Here is a 26,055-nt window from a genome sequence, read left to right as displayed (position 1 = left end):
TTTGGTCCTCCCTTGCAGCCCCAGGCAGTGATATCCTTTCTGCTGTTTGTGTGCAGTCTCTGAAGCTGGGCAAGGTGAAGAACACCTTTTTATTTTACAGGTTGATGGTTAATCTTGCCCAAAAAGGGGAGAGGAAAGAATAATTATTAAGCAGACCATATTGTAGTGCTCAGGGTGCAGTAAGCATCAACTGAGATTCCATCTGGATGTGACAAACATGCTTGATGATAAACACCATAGCGTATTTTGGTTCTTTTCTAGTCAGGTTCACATTTTAGGGCTTTTAAAAATTAAACCCCAAAAACTTACTTTTTTTTTTTAATACTGGTTTTGATTCCCAGCAAGTTACCTTTGAAGGCACTGAACTCACAGATTTTTCTAGAACATTACTATTTATCCTGATACATGTTATCCAATGCTAGAGAATTATTATTTGGAATAAATGCTAGGGATATAAGCTTTATGTCACAAGAGAACGGTAGAGAAGCCTCAAGTTTGTGCTGCTTGATTGTGCTTAGCTCATGTCCGAGCCTTCCTGTGCCGAAGGCTGCCCTGGCGCTCTTGCCCATCCCTGCGGCCGATGCCGCTCTCCCGGCGGGCTGCTGGGGCCGGGCGCGGTGCGGCAGTGCCCGAGGCGGGGGGGCTATCGCGATAGGGCCGGGGGCGGGTCCTCCCGCCGCCGGGGGCGCCGCGCCGCGCGGGCGGAGGGGCGGGAGGAGCCGCGGGCCCGCACGGAGCGGCTGCGGCGGCGGCTCCTCCTCTCCAGCCATGGGTGAGCGGGGCTGCGGCGCCGGGAGCGGGGCCGTGATGGGCGGGGGGGTCTCCGGGGAACGCGGGGCTGAGGCTCGGGCCGAGGGGCGCGGGCACGGGGCGGTATCGGGGCCCCGCGGTGCGTGCGGTGCCTCGGTGTGCGGGCACCGCGCCGGGAGGGCTGCGGCCGGCGGGGAGAGGCTCCCGCTGCGCTCCCGCTGCCGCAGGGACAGCGCCTTCAGCCCGCGGCCGGAGCGGCTGCACGCAGGGGCTCGGCTGCTCATCCAGCCGCGGAGGAATGTCGCCTCCTAGGCCGAGCCCCTCGTCAGACCCGGTGATGCTGGCGACAGCAGTGCCACCTGCAAATAGCCCTTTCGGGGGCTGCTGCTTCGGGGAGAAGAGCTCTGCAGAGCTTGTTTTGCTGTCTGTGCAGTACCCCGTAGAGTACTCGAGCAGCAGCTACGATTTAGGATTTCACACACGATGTTAAATTCTAAATCTTGATTTTAAATTTTAAAATATTTGTTTATCATTTATTTTTTAAGAAGCAGATTAAAAAAAACCATGCAGGTACGCTGCACTTAAAAACAGACCTAAAATGCATTTCACCTCAGAAAGAACAGACAAGAGGGCTGATAATTAAAAGGATAGCAGACATAGAAGTCTGTCTGAGGAGGATCAGCTCCAGAAGTCAAAATGAGGTCACCTGACAAAGGAATTTTTATGATGCCTTTAGGGAAATAGACAGGATATGTAGCAAGGGAGAGCTACCCACCTGAAGTCTGCATTGAGCAAGGCGTTTCCTACACTAACACTTGTATTTAATACTGTCAGTAGCAAAGCTAATAAAAAAGCAGGATGTGTGCTTTGCCAGCACAAAGGCTCCTGTTGTTGCAAGCCTCCTCCTGTCCCAGCCAGGGATGCTGTGCTGGTGGCTGCTCCTGGTGGGGTTGATCAGTCCCCAGCAGCTGAGCAGGAAGGAAGGAAGAGACGAACCAGTGGGCTGTGGCTGCTAACTGAGTACAGTTTTGCCAGAGCCCTGTCTCTAATTATCTCTGTTTGTTTTCTAATGTCTTATGAGGTTTTCTGTTGAAGTACTGGGGAACTATAAAAGTAGTTTTTAAGGCTGTCTCAGGTACATAATCTCAGTCTTTTTTTTTTTTTCCTAGAAAGCAGAGATAGGTTATGTTGTATGATAGTAGGGTAGTTGGGTATTTGGCAGGCAACTAGGGAAACAGAATACTAGATAGTAATTTCCAGGGTTTCTAGTATCTAATCCCTAAATGCCTAAACTGTGCAGGAAATGACACAAGTAGTTTCATTGCTGTTGAGGAGCTGAGAAAATATCCATTTGTTATGATGATTTGGGCTCTTTGTGCTTTCTGATGTGCAAACAGATAAGGCCCTATACCTATACTCAGATTTGCAGAGGAACAGGCTCACGTTTTTTCCTCAGATGCATATTTTTTCCTCAGATATTTTGACATCTATGTCTCAATGTCTCAAAAAAAAAAAGTGGTTTTTTTTTACTTCATTTGTTGGATTTAATTAAACAGTAAATCATCAACTCTTTTGTTTCTTTCCAGGTTACTTTGATCATAGTGAATAAACAGAGGCTTGTTTTGTCTCTGAGAAAATAGTCTGGCCTGAACGCTTGACTTGTTTCATTATAAATGAAAATAAGCTTAAGAATTTCCTGAGCACTCTGTTTTCAGTAGCAGGAGTTCTGAGAAGAGGAACCTTGTCCATTCTGTCAGACTAAGATGATTGTAAAAAGCTGTGGGTTTTTTACTGACTAGATTTAATCCCCAATTGTATTTTTGCAGTGTACACTTGGTAAAGTTTATCAAAAATTTCAAGTTAAAGCAAAACCTTTAATTCTTAAGATTTTCCATGTAGAAAATACTTTGTGGCTAGATGAGAAACTGAATTTTCAGTACGTAATATTTTCTAGAAAATGCTCCTGGTTTAGTGGCAGCGACTCTGTACAGCCTGAGAAGGAAGGCATGTGTTCATGTCACTGTGAAATTAAAGCTGCAGTGGAAAGTGATAATATATAAAAAGTGTGATGTCTGCTTCTGTAGGTAGGCTGTAATACACCAAATAAATACATAAATTAATAGGAAGGCTGCTTTGATACCATGGGAGGGGCACTGGTTGCAGCCATGCAGCAGTTTGGAGTGCAGCAGAGGTGCTGTGTTAAATTGCAGTGACTTGGCTGCTTCTGAGACCTGGTGAGACAACATGGTACCTAAGAACTCTCGGGACTTCATTCACCTATTAAAACACTAGGAATGTGTTTTCCGTGGGATGCTTTTCTATGACATGGTGGTTTATAGCACCTACTGAATTGTTCTATTGAGTTTATTAGGTTAAGGTAAGTTTTTCTTTGAACAAGGCAGCTATGAAGCACTTTATTTCTTTGTGTCACTCCTAACACTTGAACCATAACATTTTTTTCTCTGTTGTCTTAGCTGTAAAGGACCCTACAGCTGTAGAAAGAGCAAATCTATTGAACATGGCTAAATTGAGTATCAAAGGACTCATTGAATCAGCCTTGAGCTTTGGGCGCACTCTGGATTCTGACTACCCACCTTTGCAGCAGTTCTTTGTTGTCATGGAGCACTGCCTGAAGCATGGCCTGAAAGGTGTGGAAATTGGTCTAGCTGCATATTTCTCATCCCAAACATGCCATTTTTCTTCCTTTCTTTCTTGAAGTAGGTAAAAAAATATGTAGTGTTGCATAAAGAATTGAAAAATATGCAAATGGTCACCTTTTATAATGAGTAGTGTAATTATTAATTCTTCACATATATTTCCACATTTACCAACTTGGTTTTTTGTACACCATTTGTTGTAAGCGGTCCAGGGATTACCACAGCTGCATGTGTGTATTTAGCATATATTTTTAGCTAAACGTCCTTTCTATATTAATTTTATTTCAGCACATCGATTTTATATTCACAGCAAAGTAATTTAGAAGTTGGCTTTGGATACTGGTGAGCTGACCAGTGTCTCAGTTAGGAATTATCTGGAAGTCTGGACTCAGCAGTTAACCTTTTCACACACCAGCTAGTTTGAAGGAAGCTACTCCAGTAATTTCAATTAATTCAGTTACTTGATTTTTCTTTTTGTAGTAAGAAAATCCTTTCTAAGTTACAATAAAACCATCTGGGGTCCTCTGGAACTTGTGGAGAAATTATATCCAGAAGCTGAGGAAATAGCAGCAAGTGTCAGAGATTTGCCTGGCCTTAAGTAAGTAGTATTGGTAAAATGCAGCAGGAAAATAAAGGACCTGACTGAGAATCTGCAGGTGTCTCATGATTTTATTTGGCATTAATCAAGCCTTTGAACAGCTACCACATGATGTTGGGGGAGAGCACAGGTGAATGGAAGGTGGATAACAGCAATGCAAAAAGGAGCAGGTTGTGTATCACTCACTCCTGCAATCTAGAACTGCAGCAAACATTAATGAGTGCAGGTAGCAAAGGCTCTATAAAACCAAAAGGTGACATACCAAAGAGGAAAGAATTAGGCAGCTTTTCAGATTCTTGCCTGCAGTGTCCTACTCAGAAGTAAATTTATTCTCCTCCCATTCCACTGCACTCTGCTTTTGTATTTATCTTTATAATTGGCCATACATGAAATTCCAAAAGGGCTTGGTTATGCTGTGATTGGTATATGGCAGCATAAGGATTCTAATTTATAGCTTTAGACCTTATCTAAAGCACATAGGCATGTAAATTATTATTTACTCTTGTGGCAGGCCAGAGGAAATAATAACCTTTGCCAAGTGTGTTGCTCTTATTTTAATACAACTTGTGAAGGTTTTTTTCATTTATGTGCTTACCACTTGTAAGTATGCAAGCACTAGAAGAGGAACTTGTAAAGGTCCAGGTGTACTTTGCTGGATATAAGTGTTTGCCAGTTACATCTGTTTTCATGGTTTTTTGCATTGTCTTCCTAAGATAGCCCTGAATTTGTTCACTAGTAAAGGTAGGATTCAGAAAGTGTTGGGTAGAGCCAGAGAGTAGGACTGGGAAGGGAAGCTGCCGTGGTGGCTTGGATGGGCATTCAATTCATTTTCTTGCACTTCCCCTGAACTCTTTATAAACAAATTGCAGAAAGGAGTCCCAACAGTTGCAAATATTTTACTTCAGCAGAAAACAGGACTTTCAAGATTATCAGGCTCTTGTGCATTCTATACTCCTGTTTTTTCCAGGGTCTGCTCCCAAGCTCAGCTGAGTAGTTTAAAATTTTTCTGTTGTCCCAAAGCTTGGAGTCAAAGCCTAAACATTATGGCTTTTCAGATGGTGATGCTCAACTAATAGTTTAAAATACACCTTCAGAAACACCAATTGCTCCACCAGTAGACTAATAAGGTGTTAAAGACCGTGATTTAATCAATATGTTATTAATTTGGGACTGTTTGTCTTCATGCCCTTTGTTTCAGGACACCGCTGGGCCGTGCCCGGGCCTGGTTACGGTTAGCACTGATGCAGAAGAAAATGGCCGATTATCTTCGCTGTTTAATCATTCAGAGAGATCTCCTCAGGTAAACAATTAATTAGATTTTGTTTGCAATTTGTTTTTAGAGGTTTAGTCTCCTAAAAAATAATCCTGTGTTCCCCCACCGTGCAGAACTAGCGCTGAAACCTCTGGAGAGGAGGTGAATTCATCCCTACATCCCTACCATGCGTGTGGTTTCCACTGAGCTGCCATTGCACAGAGGGCTCTTGCTTTGAACTTTGCTTTCACAGTTCTAACACTGGCATTGTTCGCTTCTAGTATAACTTTTCCTGTCTGATGGAGTAATTAAAGCACAAACAGCGAAGGATACTTCTCATCTTAATTTCAATTTTATAAGCTATACGTATTTTTAAGATTTACTTTGTATGCCTAGATAATGCTGGTTTGTCAGGTTGTCATTGGTGTTCAGCAGCTATGGGCTTTTCCATTGGAAACACAGTTTGTTACATAGAATCTAAAATTTTATTTAAAATGTGCAAGGAGGAGAAAGTCCTGATGTTCTTTTGTTTAGTGAAGTATTTATATTTTATAAACCTTTATAGCATTTCAGCCATTTATGCTTCTCTTTAATCCATGTAATCTCTTCCTTGGCTCCTTGAATTTCAAGCATGTATTCATTAAATTCCAGACATTGTTTCACACAAAGTAATTTTTTACCATTCTTCTTTTGCACTGCTTGCTTCTTAACAACTTAAGAGTTGTCTGACTCAGTGTGGCCAAACATCCGTTTGTTGCAGTATCTCTTCAAAACTGGCTAATAGCAGGTGTAGGGTAGAGCCTTTTCTGGGGTTTTTGGGTTTTTCTTTTAAAGGCAAAGTAAATCTTGTTACTCCCACCCCCCAACAATGTCTCAGCCATCTGGAGCCAAAGGCAGTATCCTTGTTTTTAATAGTCTCTGAGACAAACCATGCACTTTGAATTTTTAAATATTTATGAGGTGAAAGTATGGGCAGGCACAGTTCATCTTTAAGGATGTTGTAGTAAGGCTAGAATAAGAGAAATTTAGATGTGTATGTCACTTATTATTAATTTACTGGATGTATATATAATGAATAAATCAGTAAGATGCAATTTTCTGCTTTAACACAGTGAGTTTTATGAGTATCACGCACTAATGATGGAGGAAGAAGGAGCAGTTATTGTTGGGCTGTTAGTTGGGCTAAATGTGATTGATGCCAACCTGTGTGTGAAGGGAGAAGATCTGGATTCACAAGTAAGTCCATCCAGGTAAAGCAATGTATGTGCAATCTGTGAGATTTTCCTGTGCAGTGAATTTTGTTACTTTGGAGTTGTGACTTGTTAGAAATCTTCATAGAGACTGTTCAGGGTGTGATGATCCAGCTGCTGGATCTGTGGGGCTGTTGCCTTACCCCCTTATCACCAGCTGGGTCAGACGTTTAGATTGAGATAATGGTCAGAGTGCAAGGGTGAAGTTTTGTGCTTTGTCCTCAAATGGGAGCTGTTGTAGCAATGCAGAGCTCTTTGCATCTCACTTGTGTGACCCATCTTTTTCCTCTGTGGGACAAGGATAGTTCCATGATCAGTTTACCCTGCTTGCTTCATTTATTGTTGTTCTGGGACATCACAGGAATGATACAAGGACCTGAAACAAACACTCACTTATGACCTCATAAGAGGGTGACTACTTCGATTCTGCAAAGCAAGACTTGGAATTCTTCCTGCTTTACAACGGGCTTTGACTTTTAACCTTAATCTTTTCCAAGAAAATATTAACAGATTCTGTTTAAAGGCAGATACACCTGTATTTGTAAATAAATGTGGACTGTGTTCAGCCCTGATTTTTTTTTTCAGCTTCTTTGTGGAAAAGAATCATAATAGTTTAAGTGGTTATTACTATATTCAGTATGTATTTGATGAAAAAACAGTTCCTCTGGGAAAGAAAAGTCACAGCTAATTGGGTGTGTGTGCTTTTGAATCACATGGTTAACTTGTCCTCAGTTGTTCGTTCTAGTTACTGTCTAGTATTGGTTTCAGGCACTGATCTTGTGTAAAAGAAAATATAACATCAACAGGCCTGTAATTACAGAAAACTTATCAACTTGCTCTTCCACGTTGAGAATTAAATGTGTATTATGGATCACAAAATCTGTTGCTAGCTATGCTTCTGTTATCCAGGTCATTTGGTGGCCTTGCTGCATGAGAGATAAAACTCGATTTGAGAAGGTAGTAGTGGCTGTGCAGATGAGATTCTGAATGCAATTTGTCCAAATCTGACATTTGTAAAATATCCAGAATTATTCTGCTTGTGAAGAGTAGTATGAAGAAGGCACATTCTCAGAGAAGCCAGAAGCAGCAGGTTTTATTGAGCAGAAAGGCAAACTTCTGGAGCTTGATGGAAGTCATAGCCAGGAGCGTTGTTTTGGTATGTTAAAAAAATACTACTCAGTGGTGAAATGTGTTTGTGCAGCCATAGTGAATTGATTTAAGGTAACTTTTACAGATAGAACATTTCACCTTATTTAATAGCGATGGTATTTTGCTTTAATAGGAAAAATATATTTTAAAAAAGTTTTTGGAGGAGAGATTTTTAGAAAAGACATGGAAAGAACAAACAGGATCCTGACAGGAGAGCATTGTATAAACCAAGTAAACACTAAACTTAGTAAAATCTTGTTTAAAGTGTTATAGTTCAGGTTTTTCAGCTTCTGGCTGAAAGTGGACGAATCTTAAAAATGCTGTAACTGAGGTTTTATCAATTGCATAAGTACAAGGCTGTAAATACCAACAGCCAAATAACCATACAGTTATTTGTATGATATGAAGCTGTACCTTTGCTTTCCACCAGGTTGGGGTGATCGATTTCTCTGTGTATTTGAAGAGTGATGATGACATTGGGGGTAAAGAAAGGTATGTCCTCACAAAATACCTCCTAATTTTGCATGTTAACAATTTCTTGGCTGGGGCCTGTTCTTTTAGAAATAAGTCTCGTTCCCTTAAGATGAAATCTTCTGATCCTGAGAAAAATGCCCCAGTGTGTTGTTCTGTGTTACTAGTCAGCTGGAAGAATATTTGCAGTCTGAAGGAAACCTCAGCAGCATCACTACTGCCCCCAAGTAGTGGAGGCTCGCCAGGTGGCAGTGAAAAGGAACCTACAGGCATTTAAGCCCTCAGCTTGGGGTTTGGTCAGTGTTTAAAAGAGCCAGAGTTATGGCAGAGTAAATAAACATCCTTATCCTTCTCAGACTGTGTAGGTTATGTTTCATGTAGAGAAATCATTTGCAGTTAAAGCATTGGATTTTTTTGTGTCTCACTGATATATTGCCTTCATGAGTGTGAGATGAAGTTGCTTCCTTTCTTTTTAAAAACACGATTAAGATGGACATTTGCACATGGTAAATATGTGTATTTTCAGTCCATAGTTTAGCACATCATGTTGTTAAAGTTAATTTTATTTTGTACTTGCTTTAGAAATGTACAGATTGCTGCAATATTGGACCAAAAGAATTATGTTGAGGAACTAAACAGGCAACTGAAGTAAGTATTACTTTGAAGTATGGGTGTCAGGGCAGGCTTACAGGTAAATGCCTTTTGTAGCACAGCTCTGTGAGAGAACTTCAGAGAAAGAGCTGCAAATTCTTCATGTTTAGGCTGAAGATTTAGTGAAGTAGGAAAAGACACTCTTCTGGAGAGACTCAGGAAGTGTCAGTTTTCATGCTTTTGGACAGTCAAAACCTTTATTCTTCAAAGAAACACAAAACCAGCAGGCCAGAGTGGTGAACGTCCTCATGATTCATAACTTCATGGGAAGGAAAAGCTTGGTCTGGATTCTAACTGTGTTCTATTTAACAGTTTGTCAGAAGTAGTTTTGAGTGTTCTGGTGAATCTGTATATTTTTATTTCTTTGCCTTTCAGAATATTTTAGTTTTTGGCTTTAATGCCTAGGACTGAAACTGAATAAGCTCGTTGCTTGCTAGAAGCTACTTGTATGTGGTAGGTTGTGGTTCCTGTTGAAACAATTTTCAGGAAAGCAGCATTTTCCCCTTACTTTGCTGGATGTAACAAACCTAGTCCACCACTGTGTTTGTTACTGTGAATATAGAAGAACAGTGATTTAAATTCTATGAGGAGTATTGTACAAAACTAGACAGTCTGAGGAGCTAAAAAGCTAAAAAACCCCAACAAACCAAAACCAAACAACAAAGCCACAAAGAACTTCTGTAGAATCTGTACCACAGGTGATCTGGATCCTTTTTGAAATGTAATCATCTTTTAAAGTTTTTAATGCTGGTAATCTGGATTGTTGGTTGCTATAAGGCTCCTGTTGGAGTAAGGATATTCTGCTCTGAAATGTTGTCACTGAGCAGAAACCTTCAACAGCACAGAAAATCTGAGCAAAGTGAAAGAAAATGAGGAGAAAGGAACTACCACAAGTAAGAACAGTGGTTATTTGTTTGATGCCATTATCCAGGTGAGCCTCTGTGTGTTCTCGTATGCTGGTTTATGCATAGAATTTCCTGCCAGATCAGTGATTCAGCAACTCTCCTCTATTTTACTTCAGTTCAGCTGTTCCTTTTTAGACATCCTAAAATGCATTAACCTTCTCTTCCCTGACGTTCTTAATGAACTGGCAACTTCCGAGGACACCACAGAGAAATATGTGAAAAAGTAAATGGTGTTACAGAATAGGTTTTCTGTTTTCCTGTGTGTGAAGTGCAGCCTGAAAAAAGGTGCTTCCTGTAGAAGTAGGCAATCAGGTTATGGAAAAGGCCTGGATGTAATTTGATACTGTAAAAAACAACAGAGTAATAAAAGGCAATAAAGTTCTGATGAGACTCCTAAATGAAGTCAAGGAGCATCAAGAAAGAGATAGCCTGAGGACAAATCTCAAAAAAATGCGGAGAAACAAATGATTTTGTAAAAGGAATGCGTTTTGGAGGAAGAGAATCTGGAGAATGGTTTTGTTATATGGGCGAAAGAACACTGGGATTGTCTTTTAAGGGAACTTGTTTTTCTTTTGGATGCAATATAGTTGTGAGGATAAAGGAAGGGGAGAGCACATGGGAAGTTTTAGCCAACCAGGAGTTTGAGTTAGAGGGATGACATTGAGAGTTGGAAAGAAGTACATAAATGTTCAACAAAGGAGAGTAATTTTCTTAGGAAAACCTCCAATAATGGGAACAGACCTCTTAGCTCTTAACCATTAGTCACTGTACCTTGCATTAAAGCTTTTGAGCTTGGTTGAATGGGTTTTGATGTAATCTTGAATACCATTGTTTCTTTTTCTCTTTCAGTAGCACAGTTAGCAGTCTACATGCAAGAGTTGACTCACTGGAGAAGTCAAACACTAAACTGATTGAAGAGGTACTATTTTATTTTAGTAATGTATAGCATATTATTTTCTCTCAAAGACTGTTTTTCTAAATATACTTGCATTATTTTAATCTATGGAAGTTCTGGATAATATGTTCACCTTTATTTTGGCCTAAGGAAGAGGGGCAGCCGCTGCAGGGCTTTGAAGTCGGCTTGCCAGGTAGCCTCTAGCATCAGTAAATTAATTCTGTAGAATGTTACAGTTTCCAACTTTGGAAAAAATGAGAAGAGAATCCTTTCTTAATGCCAGATGTCAGTCTGATTTGTGCAGATGACTAGTCCAGAATGGATGACACCAGTTACTACAAAGAGACAGAAAGTAGTTCACCAAGCAATTTCTGTTCCAGTTCTCAGCTGTAGCCAAAGGATTGTTTCTTGCTTGTTTACTGTGTGCTTATATACAGGTTTTAGATTTGTCTGGTTCTGGGTTTGTGTTTATAGCCTATATTTCTGGTTACCTTTAATACTTGACTAGTTTCCAATATTTTTAGCTTTATAAGACAGAGCACCTTTTTAAGGTAATGAAGTGGAAAATTGAAAACTCTAAATTCAGCTGCTGAAGGGATAGCTAGCTCACTCTGTGAATAACGTACCCAGAGAGAGTGAAAACATTTTTTCTGAGTGTTTATTTCTCAGAGTGTTCTGGTTCCTTTACAAGCCTTCAGCCCAATTGTCCAGCTGTTTTGATTCTTTGGCTTATAATTCTGACATTAAAGTGTATATACTGTAGGGCCCAGTTATAAAGTGTCATCTTTTGTAAATATGTTCGTTTTTCATGTGGGGGAGGCTTTCTTATGTAAGCTGCTCAGTATGATATGTTAAGATGCCAAAAAAGGGAAATAAAACAGGATGAACCTGAAGCCAAGTGGAAAGAAAAAGTTGAGGATGAGGAATGAGAGTTGAGGGTCTTTAAGTCATAATGTATCTTTAAGTCATAATGAAGCAATGAAACGAAAGCATGTTCTTCACCAGACATGAAACAGTGAAGTATCCTGAACATGCTGCTGCTGTGTAATGAAAGTGACTCATTACTAAAACCAGGAGCTTTATGTTTTCTTTAAAAACAACTAATCCTCTGTTTGGCAGACAGGGAGAATAGAGCAGAGTGTGTCTTGGTCTTGCATTCATCAGAATATTTTTTTCTTTATTTCTACTCAAAAAAGTGAGCTTTTTTGTTTGTTTCTTTTCAGTTAGCAATAGCCAAAAACAATATAATTAAACTTCAGGAAGAAAACCATCAATTAAGGAGTGAAAATACTCTGATTTTAATGAAGACACAGCATCATCTAGAGGTATGTTAGTTTTACCACTTCTAGTATTTTAACATAATGTGGTTAATTTTTGTTCAAAATTTGTACATCTTGTCTTGAAGTAAGCTTAACATGTCCAAATCTGAAATAACTTTCATGAGGGAAAGGACCTATTAAATCTGTGGAGCTTTATAAATGGCATAAGTAAATTAAAATTCTAGGACACTAGATTGTTTTATTACCTTATGTATATTTTGCATATTCAAGTGACACTGAAGGAGGACAGTACTGCAGTATAGATGTTAATATTACTCAATTCTCATTTCAATTCTCAAACCAATGGCCACAGAGCAGAAACAGCTCTTTCTATGTTTATCCCATGCTTGGAGAATGTGTTTTTAGGCTTTTCTTTATCTTCCTCACAAGTGTTAAATTTATGCCATTAAACTGCAGAACTTGCAATGAAGAAAGACAGAACCTCTGTATCTTTGTAGGCAACTAAAGTGGATGTTGAAGCAGAGCTTCAGACATACAAACACTCGAGGCAGGGCTTGGATGAGATGTACAATGAAGCACGCAGGCAGCTCCGGGAGGAGGCACAGCTGCGACAGGTGAGGGTTCCCTGGCACTGCGCCTCTGCAGCAGACTGCGCTGCAGAACGCTCAGTGTAGGAATATTTCTACTTTTGTTGAGTTTAGATGCTGCCTTTAATTTACTTCAGTAGCCTTTTCTCTAACTGCCTATAATAAAAAGGGAATTTTTACAGAGCATCAATATTTCTATAATAATATTGCTGAAGAACAGTAAAAACCCCACATTTTTCTTTGATAAATTTTTAGGTGAGTTTTTAGCAATACTGTATGCTCTCTATCTATGCTAAATCTTTCTTGTGAAAATACAAATACTTTAGTTCTATTTTTGTAATTAATATATAGGCAACTCTGTGCAACATTGGCAGGGTAATTTATTGAAATGTGAGTTGTCTTCTCCCAAAGTTAAAAAGCCCCATTGGTCAGTTAGTGTATGAGTGTAACATGTATGGGTAATTTGCAAAGCTAAAGAGGGGCAGAATTTCTGAAGTGGTAAAATAGGTGGTGCTGCAGCTCTGTTGGAGTTTCAAAACAGAAATAAAACATTACATAATTATTTAAATACTTTGTGTTGCATTGTGCTTGTGTTTTATAGGATATGGAGAATGAGCTAGTGGTTCAAGTTAGTATGAAACACGAGATAGAGCTTGCCATGAAGTTGCTGGAGAAAGATATCCATGAAAAGCAGGACACCCTCATCGGCCTGCGGCAGCAGCTTGATGAAGTTAAAGCAATTAACATGGAAATGTACCAAAAGCTGCAGGTAAAGGGACAATCTGCTGTTAAACTGCTGAAAGGATCAAAGGGAGAGAAATGCTTTATTACCATTCTGTTCAGTTGAATGCTGCTGGTCCCTGGAGGTTTGGTTTCCTTGCGCTTCTTAGGTCAGCTTGACATTTTGGAACATTACCCATGCAAACATAACTTCACAAAAAGAAGTTCTTAAGGCAGTCACTTTCTGGGTTTAGGCAAGAAAAAAGTGTGAGGATAAGATCATGGCCTAATAATATCCTATGTGAAACAGAGAGAGTAACAGTGTACTGTAGCAATGACTTTTCTTTGGCCTGCGTTGTATTAAAAAGCCCGAAGAATGTAGGCACATAGTGGAGAGTTGAAGAGAAGCCCTGACCTTCCAAAGTAAGGGAAGGAAGACAAGATTATGTTAAATGGAAAAAGCTAATTACACTTTTGGGTTTATTTTTAATTCTGTTAACAAATTAAAAAAATCTCTAACAATGAAATCCCTTTTTTGGGAGAATATGGATCTCAGAGACCCCAAATGCAGTTAACAAATGACCAAATACCAGTGAGTTATTTATGCTGAACATGAATTTGCTGTATGGAATAAATTATGAAAACCAGCACAAGAAACCAGACAAATCTGTGGCAGAATGAGGGGAAAAAATTAGGACGCTGCGGAGAGACAATTGAGGTGATGGACAAGGGATTCTACTTTTCCATCTGCAAGTGTGAGGAAACTGGACCGGAGGTTGAGAAACAGAAATAGAGCTGGAGAAAAAAATACGAGGAGAATATTCTCCAGTGTTAGGATCTGTGGGGGTTTGATTTGTCGGAGAACCTTGGTGATTTTCTGGACTGAGCATCTTAGCTCTTTATTGGTAAGGTTCTGAAGGGCTACTTGGTCACTGAATTTAAGTTGATTTCCAAACTGATTAACTAAGGAAGGAAACCAAAGGGGAACATTTTTACTTATTGAATATTAAATAGCATCTACGCTTGTAAAGTATAAAACTACAAATTTTCTAGGCATAAGATTTTACATACTGTCCTCAAGGGTTTTTAGAAGGCAATCTTTAAAAAGAATCAAAACCTGAAGCCATTTCAACATTTTCCCCTTCAGATACCGAAGAAAAAGCCCCCATGAGATAGTGGTGTAATTATACCAATTTCAGTTTTAACCTCTTTTATAACACAGGTTTCTGAAGATGCTATGAAAGAAAAGAATGAAATAATTAGTCGGTTAGAGGATAAGACCAATCAAATTAATGCAACTATGAAACAACTAGAACAAAGGTACAGCCCCATCTTTGTTTCTCTTCATTCATTACTCCAACCCCTTACATCCTACTGCATTCCTACAGCCATTGAAATATAATTTTCAACTAGAACATTTACACCAGACTTTTCTGAAGCTTCTAATTAGTGCTTTGCTGTTGGATTTTTTTTTTCCTGTTTGACAAACACACTCACTTTAAATACAAACTCAATCTTTCAGTTTTCTTCCTCTACCATCTTTCTTCTGGTCCTAGGTTTTTATGCTGATATCAGAAGCTGTTCTTTCAGTTGTTTCAAAATTCTGATTCATTATTGCCTACTTTTTTTTCCCCACCTGAATGAAATGCAATAGAAACTGAAGCATTAATCTTGCTTATACTTAAGCATATGCTTAATATAAACATTAATGCCTTCAAGGATCACTGGTTGTTTGCTGAAGCTGTTGTAATTGTTGTCCATTGCTTTGGAAGTGCCATTATTTTCAATGACTTAATGAGTTTTCATGCTGAAAGGTTGAAAAGTGAAAGACTAAAATTCCAAAATACAAATTTACATTATGGTTAGACTGCATGTACTACATAATATTAAAATGTGATTCATATGTTTTAATTTAGTGGCCTTATATGCAACATTAACCTTTTTAATTGTAAAATATAACATATCCATAAGCCCTGTCATGTCGGTGTTTGACATGTCTTTTTTTTCATTTAAATCTGATTATGAAAAACATGCTTATGTATTAAAAAAATTAGTGACATGAATATTCTTTTATTGACATCCTTTTTTCCTCTTTTTTCTTTTTCTTTTTATTCTTTTATCCCAATTTTTGTTTTTACTGTTTTGCTGCCTTCATCTGTCTTTGATTTTTGTCCACTGCATTCATGAAGTGACAAAGATCTGTTAACTCAAACTAGGACTATTGCAATGTCATTCGTCAAATGTGCCAGCAATGAGGCTCAGCACCAGTATAAACTTGTCAAGGATATATCATTCTGAAAGCTCCTCCAGATCTCTTGTGTTGAAATTATTGCTGATAAAATAGGACTTCAGAATTTTCCAATTAAAACTTTAAAGTGGTATTAGAAATCCTGCACTGTAACTGATCGTAGCTGGGTTCTGTTTTGTTTTCTGAAAGAACATCATCTCCGATCTCACTTTACCCCTCCTAAAAAAAACAAAAAAGAGAGAAAAAAAAGTAAATTACTGCACTATTATTAAGCAAATGTAAGCTAGTTTTCTAATGCTATTGAATCACTTCTTTGTCAAATTTTATTTTAAGAGGTTAGATATCTTTACTTTGACTGTACATTTTTATGATGCTTGTTTCTAATTAGTGATTTTTCTGATTCTTTGGTACTAGAGATTTAAAAAGTAGCCCTTCTGGCTAATACTTCCCTTCTCCCCTGCTTATTCTTTTCACTTTTAGGCTGTATTTATCCCAAAAGCACGCTCTCTGTTGGGTTTTGTGGTTGTAACTAGCACTGTTTCTTAAATAGAGTGACAGGAGTTTGAGGAAAGGAGTTGAGCTCTATCAGAATGATGGATGTAAGAAAAGAGGGTGGTGTCAGCATCTGTGTTCTGTGTGTACAGTGAAGGAATGATAGGCTTTGGGCATCAAGCAGTTAAAGCACAGTTCCATCTCCCTGATGTCATGTGGGGTAAAATACTCTCGTAGAGTGAAAATGTGTTTGGAGCCTGATTTGTGTGGGACTCCAGACAGAGACAGAGTGCTCCAGCAAAGTCCGTAGCTGTGACTCCTGCCTAGCACAGCTGCCCTGGTGTAGGTGTAGTAGTGAGTAGGATTTACAATTAGGGCCCAGATCCTGAAGCTGCCTAACCTGTTTGTCAGCTGAGGATCTTGCCTGGCTGTGTGTACACTGAGATCAGCACCTGTGGTTGTGCCCAAACCCTTTTCCCTCCCTCCACGCATCATTAGGCAGCCTTTACAACTCATATTTCTGCTATGAGCTGCTGCTTGCCTGCACTGCAGAAAGAAGAGTTTAGGCTGCTGACTGCCCTTAATAAGCTTCCTGATGTTTGCTCGGAGTTTGTAGTGGAAGCTGACTGGGAAAATAATCTGTGTTTTGCAGCAGAAGGGGATGTGTTTGAAAAAGTGGGGACAGGATGCAATAACACAGAAAGGATTTCTACTGCATGGTTATGTACTAGCTTATTCCTTGGTTTGGAGGCAGAAAAAGCCTTTAACATGAGCTGGCTACTGAAAAATAAAAATAAGTATCTTCCATCTGCAAAGAAAACCCAAATCAGAAACACTGAATGAGAACAACAGGTAGGCCATAGCAGAAAGGGGAGCCTTATCCATCTCACTGTTATTATGCAAACAAGTATCTGCCCCAGTACCATCTGAATGGCAAATCCAGCTGCAAACTGGGGCCAGCTCAGCATCTGCCTGAATTTCAGCAGAGCAGCCAGCCCTGGCTCTGGGCTAGGGGATGGTGCTGCAGCTTCTGGGTAGCAAGCTCCCTTTCTGCCTTGCTTGTGGAAACAACTGTGCAGTTGATTTTGTGATTTAGGAAAGTGTTTAACGTGCTTTTGGTGTTGATGTCTTCTGTAGTTTCATTCAGCTTCTGCACAGGGGAGGGACCTGCTTTTCCCAATACTGTCCTTCCCACGTTTTGGCCCTCTGTGCACTACCATTGCAAATGTGACTGAGAGCATTCTTAAAACCCCTGGGATAGTTAAGTGAGATAGCGCACCCTTTATAAGGTAGTTTCACTCCAGCCTTTTTCACTTGTTTACTGGCAGCTTTTGGAAACTCCCTCTGGTGCAACTTCATCAGCAGAAGCACAAGTGCAAACATGTTGCTGACACATCTTTTTTTTAGCTGACACTGCAAGTTGGGATTTGTTCTGTGTTTGGTGAGCGGCTGGGAAGGGAGAAATCAACCATCTCACTGATTTCTCCCACCACTTACCTGAGAGGCCCTTAGAACAGTTTTGCAGAACATGGTGCATCAGATGGGGACATTCAGTGGTATTTTACAGGTGCTTGTGTTCTCCAGACAGGTGCAACCATGATACAGCACAAGTCCCCTTTCAGTACATTTACTTTTGTTACATTACATACACCTTTTTTTGGTTTGAAGAGGTAACCAGAGAGGAGCCACAGTGAACTAATGCATTCCAAGGGAAGTGTCAGCTGAACAAACCTGGAATTCAGAAATAAAAGATTAAATCAAAAAACAATCCCTCATTTCTTGATTAATCATTTTTATTTGTCTATAATATGGAGCTATTTTAACCAGTGTAAGAATGCATTATTTTTAATACAGACTATTTAAATTAATTATGATGTAGTTGAGGTAGTTCTATAAATGTAGTGGGACCTGTCAGGGTGTATTTTGTTGTGTTAGGCTAGTTAAGTTTTTTGCTGTCTGATTGCAGTGCTCTGTATGCAACCTTATGCCTCAATTGTTTTGAGCTGCTTTTGCACAACACATGCTCTGCCCTGTCTTAATGGGTGATTAGTGCAAGCCAAGTACAGGATTTACTTGGGGGAAAAAAAAGCTTCAAAAATAACATATGAACATATGCTAAAGGAAAAAGAAAAGCATCAAGTTAAATGCTTCAATTCTAAAATATGTATCATGCTTTGGCACCTGTTATTCATGAGCATAAAATAAAACAGTGATTACTTACAGTGATTACTCTCTTACTGTATGCAAACCCAGGAGCTAGTTCCCTAGGCATTGTATGGACTTCTCGTTTGAGTTTGTGAGTTTCCCCCAAACTTTGTTTTTATTTAGAAATGTTTCTATTTCCCCATTTTTCTTTTATTTGTCTTCTTCACCCTCTACACCCTAGTTCTAGCTTCAGTTTTACCCAAAGTTGATTTGAATTACACCAGATTGCAGCAAGCAGAGAAGGCTCAAATGGAGGCTGAGGCTGAGGATGAGAAACTTAAACAGGAGTATGTGAATAAATCTGAAAGCCTGCAGAACGAATTCTCCCAGAAGGAGAAACAGCTGTGAGTATTTCTTTCCTGTTTGGAAAAATGCACGGCAGTAAACATTCTACATTGCAATATGTCCTCTGTCCTAATACAGGCTGGTTGTTGTTAAATGGTTTTGAACAGAATGTAAATACTAAAGGTCTTTATGTTAGGTACTGGCAAGGCAGATGGAAATATGTCATTCCAAGAAAGCCAAGCTGGCTTTGGATGCCTCTAAAATGACATACAGCTTGAAAGGAAGGGGAAGAACAGCATTATTTCTTGGCTAAAAGTGCCAGCTTAATTCAGTAGGAAATTATCCTAAGTGGGGGAAATATGTAGTGGAGTAGTAGTAAAACACGCTTTAACAAAGCCCACAAGTAACTTAAAATGGCATAGCAGTGGTTTGGTTGATCCAGCTTAAGAATAAGGTAGAAGGGGTTTAACGACCTCTGCACAGGAAATAAAAAGTGAAAATCCACTGGAGTCATAAAAGTTAAAAACTAATGTAAAAGCCAACCCTCTAGTCTTTCTCCCGTTACATCCTTCAGTACTAATTTAAATCAATATGTAATGTTAAAAGCTCCCTGTAAGGACAGGTGTTTTCCGTCTTTGGGAAGATAAAGCATCAGTTATTTAAGTAAATCTCTGGCACAAAGATTGGGGCTTAAAAATTAGTGATTTCCAATCCAGCTATTAGCACTCCCCTGCCTCTGAGAACTCTGAATGTTAATACACTTGTTCAACTGTCATGACAAATGTTCACTTTACTACCACAGTCACCTCTGCAGATTTGGGCAAAAGAACAGTTCAGACCCCAGCCTTAGAATTCTGCAGTTCTGAAACCTCCAGGTCATGTTCACTTCTTTTCCAGCCAGATGCTGTGGTAGTGTCCCAAAATGTAAGTCTTTCCTTTAAAAGTGGGTTTGGTTTTAAAAGAGGAAAATTAATGTGGATGTAGGTTTCCCATCAAAAGACCTTGCATGAATACTCTGAGATTTTTTTTTCCTCTTTTACTGTTTTGGCACAGTTTAGATCTAGAAGGTTGAGCAGTGTGCTTCCACTCTTTGCATTCTCCATAACATTCTAAACACCAACTCTTCTGTGAAACCAATACTAAAATTCCAGCTAGAATGGGTCTGCCATCAGAGTAGTCCTAATTCCTTTAACTGAAGTTCAGTTAAGTTGATAGCATCTGTATGCCTCTTTATGCTGAACGTCACCTGTGTAGAAAGCTCAATAAAAATACTAAATTAAAGTCCTTCCCCTTTATTTTCAGTTCTGTTCAAAATGCCGTAAACCTTAGTCTAAAATAGAAGATTCACATCCAAGGGTGTAAAATTAAATAACTTTTATGGTATCAGAGATACCTGCAATCATTTCCTGCATCACCAATGACACTGTGGTTGGTTTGGTTTATTTTAGAAACAAGCTGTATAAAGTTAAGGGGCTTTGCCTTATGCATGTTTTAAAAACACTTCAGAATTTTGTGATTAGTTGTCTCTTATTCATTTCAAAGGTCAGCTCTTCAAAATTATGCCATGTTCTTGGTCCTTTAAATAAACTTACTTTGAAAAGCATTTGTGAGTGACAGTGCTTTGTTTATTACACTGGTATCTAAAATATCATTATATTGACACATTATTTCTGTTTTAGAAAACATGTAAGTTAATAGTTTATTATGATAATAGTCTATTGCACGCAGAAATAAACTTGGTCTTGTTTTTAAAAATGATACTGTTGTGCACAGTGATTTTTGTTCTGTTTTGTTTTCTCTGTTCTAGGCTTCAGCTGGAAACAGATTTGAAGATAGAGAAAGAGTGGCGGCAAACCCTAGAGGATGATCTTCAAAAGGAAAAGGAAACTGTATCTCATCTGAGAACAGAGACCCAAGAAATAGTTAATCTTAAGAAAGTAAATTCTGGAGCAAATTTTTACTAGTAATTTAGAAATTGACTGCAAAGTTAATTATGGACTTAGACATGGTATTTTAAAAAAATTCTGCAAATATATAAGAAAAATTACATTAATGTATTCTCACAAATAGAATAAGGAAAAAAGTGGGCTTTTAACTCCCCATTTAGTCCTCAGAGCAGAACTCAGTACTTTGGATAAGGAAAAATGAAATAGTTGTTTTCCCTTCTCATTTGTGTTGAAGGCTCTGCCTTCTCAGTGTAGGCCAGAAAGTGCTTCAGCTTTTCTCTGACTCCATACCCATGGCTCTCTAGTGGTCTTGGGCTCTCCAGTCAGTTGGGTTTATTTTCTCCCTCGAGTGGGCTACAGAAGCAGAAATGCTTCTTTATCTCTTGGGGTCTAAGAGAGTTTAATCCTGAGCAGTTGCTGTTCAGGTTGGATTTGGAACCTTAATAGTGTGAGGGACCTGGCTTTCTCAGCAAGAGCAGCTTCAGTAGGAGCAGCTTTCTAGGCAGTAGGGCAAACACAATTTGAGAATAATTTGGTTTAATTTTATTTTGTTTGTTTTGTTTTAAGGAATTCCTTAAACTTCAGGAAAAGAACAAGCAACTGAAAAGCATATGTGAAGACCAAGAAGCTGCTCTCCAAGAACTGGCATCCAAGCTGAGCGAGTAATTTCATTATTCATGATCATTTATACATATTATTTTTGTCATGTAAACTTGAATTAAGAAAAATAGTGGGACAGTGGTCATGCATATTAGACAGTATATGACAATATTATTATCAGAAGTCAGTATGTCTAGTTAGGTCAGGCCTGTTAATTTTTATTTTTGGCTGGTGGGGTACCTGTAAGTTCCTGGGTAAGGACAGTGCTGTGAACAGAAAATCCTGGTTTGAAGGGCATTAGGCTTTGTTCCGCAGTGAGAACAGTTGCCTGGTTTGCCATTTGTGGCAATCCCAGAAGAGCCTCAAGGAGAAGGTAACAGCTCTGGCTCCAGCAGGGCAGTGCTGATCTTCTTGAGCCCCAGCCAGACACCAAGCCCCACACAGCTGCCCACTCACTTCCCCACTGTTCGCACCAGGGAGAGAGAATTGGAAAGGTAAAAGCTGGAAAACTCATTGAGGGTTGAGATAAAGACAGTTTAGTAGGAAAAAGAACAGCCACACTTGCAAGCAAAGCAAAACAAGGAATTAATTCAGTGCTTCCCATGGGCAGGCAGGTGTTCGACCACCCCCAGGAGAGCAGGGCCCCATCACGTGGAATGGTGACTTGGGAAGACAAAACTCCATCACTCCAAACCTTGGCGTGCCCCCCCACCCCTCTTCCTCCTCCTTTCCCCCACTGGATATACTGAGCATGATGATCAGGTCTGGAATGCCCCTTTGATCAGTGGGGTCCTCTGTCCCAGCTGTGTCCCCTCCCAGCTTCCCATCACCCCCAGTCTCCTCCCCAGCGTGGCCCTACAGGGAGCAGAAAAGGCCTTGGCTCTGTGTAAACCCTGCTCAGCAATAACAGCAACATCTCTGTGTTATCAACCTGTGTTCAGCACAAATCCAAAACACAGACCCTGCAGCCCCTGGGAAGGAAATGAACTCTATCCCAGGCAGAACCAGCACAGTCTGTAGAGGATGGAAGGGGTCACCTGGCCAGCCCCACTCTCCTTATTTTTACGTGGTATTGAGGTTTCATTTAATCATCTCTGTCTTCTCAGTAGTTCTGCTGTGATTTACGTGGCCTTTGATGCCCTATAGAATAACTTTGTGTGTGTCTCCCATGACTCAGTTCTCAGTGGGTTGGCACTGGATGGCTGTGGGGAGGCTGCTTCCTCCATGATGACATCATGTGGTCTTCTTCAGAGCACTTGGCTTAAAATTTTTTAAGTTCTCAAACCAGGTTTTTAAGTTGTTAGAGCATAACTGACCATGTAGAAGTTTGAAACAGCATTATCTTATTCTTTAGATCAAAGCTGAAAATAGAAGATATAAAAGAAGCGAACAAGGCATTGCAGGTCAGTAGCATTTTGAGAAAATAAACTTTTTTTTTAACTGTTCTTTTTGAAATCTTTCATAAGCTTGAGAAGACTTCTCTCCAAGAGCAACTACTCCAGAGAGACTCATTGTATGATTTCTCCAGTGGGAGAGAACCACAGACTCCCTGTAACCCCCTGGAAAAAAGCCTTGTTTGATGCACAGCTATGCATTTTGGCACTTTTCTTGCCATGGCACACACCCTTCTCTAATTTACAGAGTGTATCTGGGACAGAATGTGTAGCCAGCTGAGCTTAAACAGATAGTACTCCTCAGTGATCAATAAATATTTGATCATCCTAGGAAATAAGTAAACTTGTAGCACCAAAGCTGTTAAAATGTGATGTGTAATGTTGACAGGTTTGGGACTTTCTAAAGACAGCAGGGAGCACTTGAGAGCAGAGATTTTTGTCTGCACGTTTGATAATCTGGTGTCACCTGGTACATTACTGCAGTCTGAGTAAAAGTGTCTGAAATGGTTGAGCAGATTCCTGGGTTTATTAAATGGTTTAAACAGAAGGAAATTGACAGTTCTTGATACTGTCCTGGTTGGTTTTGGTTCCCTGCATCCTGAGGACTGTTCCCACGTGATGAGCAGGGACATAGGCTTCACTCTGAGGCTTGGATGCCTTACTGTTCTTCCAGCTCAGCCATTTCCCAGCTTTACTATGTTCTCTTTGCACCTATGGTCTGTCTTGGCCCCTAAGGTTTTGCAGTGTTTTGGAGCAGTCCTGTGCTGCTTTAGAGTGTCTTTGTGACATTACACTGGTCCCAGGGCACTGGGCATTCAAACAGTGAATGTTCTGCTCTTGGTTTGTCTTGTCCCCTGGAGCTCAAAGTTTAACTTCATCAGATACATAAAATTATGATAATTTTTTCTCCAGGGCCAGGTTTGGTTGAAGGACAAAGAGGCCACTCATTGCAAGCTATGTGAAAAGGAATTTTCACTTTCCAAAAGGAAGGTAAAACTTAAAATTTCTCCCAACTTGTTCACAAGTATTATGTAATTATTAATTATCTTAGAGGTGTGGCATGAAATGTCAGTGATCAGGTGAATGTAGAGTTATTTTTCAGATGTTTTTCTAGTTCTTTGATAACATACAATGAAGCTGGGCCCTAATTTCAAAAGAAACACTGTCTTGGTGAAGTTCCACAAAGCAGCTTAGTTAAAAATTATTTAACTACTTTGTGGAATTGTTATCTCAAACTCTTATCAGCTCTGGCACTGTTAGAATTTGACATGTGTAGAAGTCTTTTTATGGCATTTTTTATACAATAGAGTAAGAAAATATGAGTTTATTGTCATTTTAAAGTAAAATGTGACAATAATTTCCATGCTTTATTAATGTGTGCAGGAAGTTTTCTTTACCTTTCTATGTTAAATCTCAATTACCTACCTGACAGAAGCATCCACTGTTTTGAATATCATTGTTCATGCTGTATTTTTATGTAGCAGAATATATTCTTAATTCAGGTCTTGAATAAAAACTTCAAAGCATATATATATATACATATATATATATATATATATATATAATGTGGTCCTAGACAGACCATGTATCTGTCTGTGGTGCAATCCTAGACAAACATCTGTGTAGGATTGCATCATAGTTTGGGATGTAGATGAGTTATCTTTTGCAAACCAACTCCATTCTCCGACCCAAGAAGTGAAAGGAACTACATTTTGGATTGCTTTGTGTGTATTGGTTGTTGGTATCCAATTACCAGGTACATTTCTGTTGTAAATTTAAATTTTTAATCTTCTGCCCATTATTTAGCATCACTGTAGGAACTGTGGGGAGATCTTCTGCAATGCCTGTTCTGACAATGAACTGCCTCTGCCCTCTTCACCAAAGCCTGTCCGAGTCTGTGATTCCTGCCATGCAATACTTATACAGAGGTGTTCTTCTAATGTGCCATAAGATATTTATAAATTCTGGTATTTAGCTCATCCTGTAAACACCCACTAAAGAGTGTACAGCAGTATTTCCAGACTTTCAGGTAAGCAGTGTAGAGTTGCAATTTCGAGGTACTGTGGATGAGTTACTGCTCTGCTTCCTCTTGAAACAAATGCAGAAAATGGGACCCAAATGTAGAAAATGCACCTATAAAAAGAAAAAAAATCCAGATGCCAAATGGCTCAGCAGCTCTTCTGTGAGAAAGCAGGGCAGTTTATATGGGAGACTCAGTGTCAATGTGTATTGGATGAGTATTTTAGTTGTTAAGATGATCTGGAGAAAGGTGATACTCTTACAGGCTAATGTGCCACAAGTTCAACCTAATCCTGCCACAGAGTGTGCCTGTAATAGGCTGTTGTGAAGCAAAACCATGCAGTAGCTGGTTTTCAATTGTACTGGAAAAAAGTATGGCAATTAATGCAGTGGTCTGAGAAATTATTGCCAAATACCGTGTATTAGTTTACTTCATTACCAGGATTTGATACATCCAAGAGTATTGCACTGGCAGCTCTGTTCTGTGCAGTCACAGGTGTAAGGGGAGCTTTTGTCAGGCAGGGAACAAACAGTGCCTCAGGGCACTTGCTGAAGGAAGGTGTGTTTTGCTGAATGATTTTTTCACATGAACTATTAATTTGATATATCTGTGTTTCCATTAAAAGGGAGCTGTTCATCACAGACCTCGTCTGACATTGTCTGTAACCTTGAACAAGTCTCTGCATTATTTTCATGCAAGTCATGCTCTCAAGCTTGTCCGTGTAGTCACTGCATAGCTCTAGAAACCACCTAGAAAGACTGGGATTAAATACTGGGGACCACATCCTTTTTGTGTTGGACAGGAAGGTTCTTCCTTGTTTTGTCACCGTCTTTCAGAGTTGGTTCCTAAACTTCATGTTTTTGCAGAGCACTTTAGAGCCCTTCTGAGTCTAACTGCTCTTGACACGGTAACTTTTGCTGGAACAGAAAATCCTTATTCTTTCCGTAGGCAAATAGAAATAATATCCTTTGATAAACTGCCGTCACTTCCACCTGACTGCACTGCACCCTCTTCCCTTTAGCCACTCCTAGGATGGGCTCCAGCCCTCTCCAGAATTATCAGCCCCGTAGTTCCTTCAGCCATGGGCTTGGAGTAGCATTGCTGACAGCAGAAGGGAGGCTTGCAAACAGGTCTTTTAGTTGTCCTTGCACTTTGTTTAGCTTGGCTTTGTCTCTGAGGATAGGAATTTAGTGAATATCCTAAAAGCTAACATAGCTATTCTTTTCAACTCCTCAGTGTAGTTGCTTATGTAGCTTTTGTAAAGAAAAATGTTTTTAAAATGACGTGATGTAACCTTTTGTAAAATATCACACAAATACTTGTAAATCTGTAAATAACTTTTGGAAAAAAATAAATTTAAGTAATCTGCAACTTAACTAAGAGAATAATGTTACTTTATTTAAATTTGTAATTCAGAGTATTTTATTTTATTATGACTTGTTCAAGTTGCTTAGAAAGCTTTGCCTATGCTGGGAAATGGGGTACTCTGCTAAAGACACAATCAGCTGCTGCTCACATGCTTCCTGAGTGTTTTCAGGTGGGCTGTATGTGGGGCATGGAGGCAGTAGGGTTTGGTGTAGGATAGAGATGGTAGGATAAAGCTAATCTGTACTGCTTTAATAAGTAACTTGTCAAAAGGTATGCAACTAAACAGAAATAATTTAAAATAGGCAATCTTTTAAAATAAGAATATCGTCCAT

General features: G+C 39.4%; 1 protein-coding gene across 4 annotated transcripts; it reads left to right on the top strand.

Annotated features, from left to right (window-relative positions):
* The first annotated feature begins 699 nt into the window (after window positions 1-699).
* RUFY2 (RUN and FYVE domain containing 2) lies at window positions 700-25,731 on the top strand. Of its 4 annotated transcripts, none has more exons than XM_039554240.1 (18): window positions 700-772; window positions 3,225-3,398; window positions 3,888-4,005; window positions 5,204-5,305; window positions 6,370-6,493; window positions 8,087-8,148; window positions 8,710-8,775; window positions 10,536-10,602; window positions 11,802-11,903; window positions 12,356-12,472; window positions 13,047-13,214; window positions 14,388-14,485; window positions 18,335-18,454; window positions 20,203-20,332; window positions 20,909-21,003; window positions 22,296-22,344; window positions 23,248-23,325; window positions 24,142-25,731. In XM_039554240.1, exons 1-18 carry the CDS (start codon window positions 769-771, stop codon window positions 24,283-24,285), a joined length of 1,818 nt encoding a protein of 605 aa, XP_039410174.1. In that variant the 5' UTR covers window positions 700-768; the 3' UTR covers window positions 24,286-25,731. The 4 variants fall into 4 exon arrangements, with proteins under 4 accessions (XP_039410174.1, XP_039410173.1, XP_039410176.1 ...); XM_039554239.1 differs by having other exon boundaries at window positions 10,533-10,602; XM_039554241.1 differs by lacking the exons at window positions 700-772; window positions 3,225-3,398 and adding an exon at window positions 3,402-3,467 and having other exon boundaries at window positions 10,533-10,602.
* Window positions 25,732-26,055: the final 324 nt, after the last annotated feature.

Source organism: Corvus cornix, chromosome 6, assembly GCF_000738735.6.
Source record: "Corvus cornix cornix isolate S_Up_H32 chromosome 6, ASM73873v5, whole genome shotgun sequence".
In the NCBI taxonomy this organism is placed as follows: domain Eukaryota; kingdom Metazoa; phylum Chordata; class Aves; order Passeriformes; family Corvidae; genus Corvus; species Corvus cornix.
The sequence above is the reverse complement of the archived record's forward strand: the minus strand, read 5'-3'. Positions and strand labels throughout refer to the sequence as shown.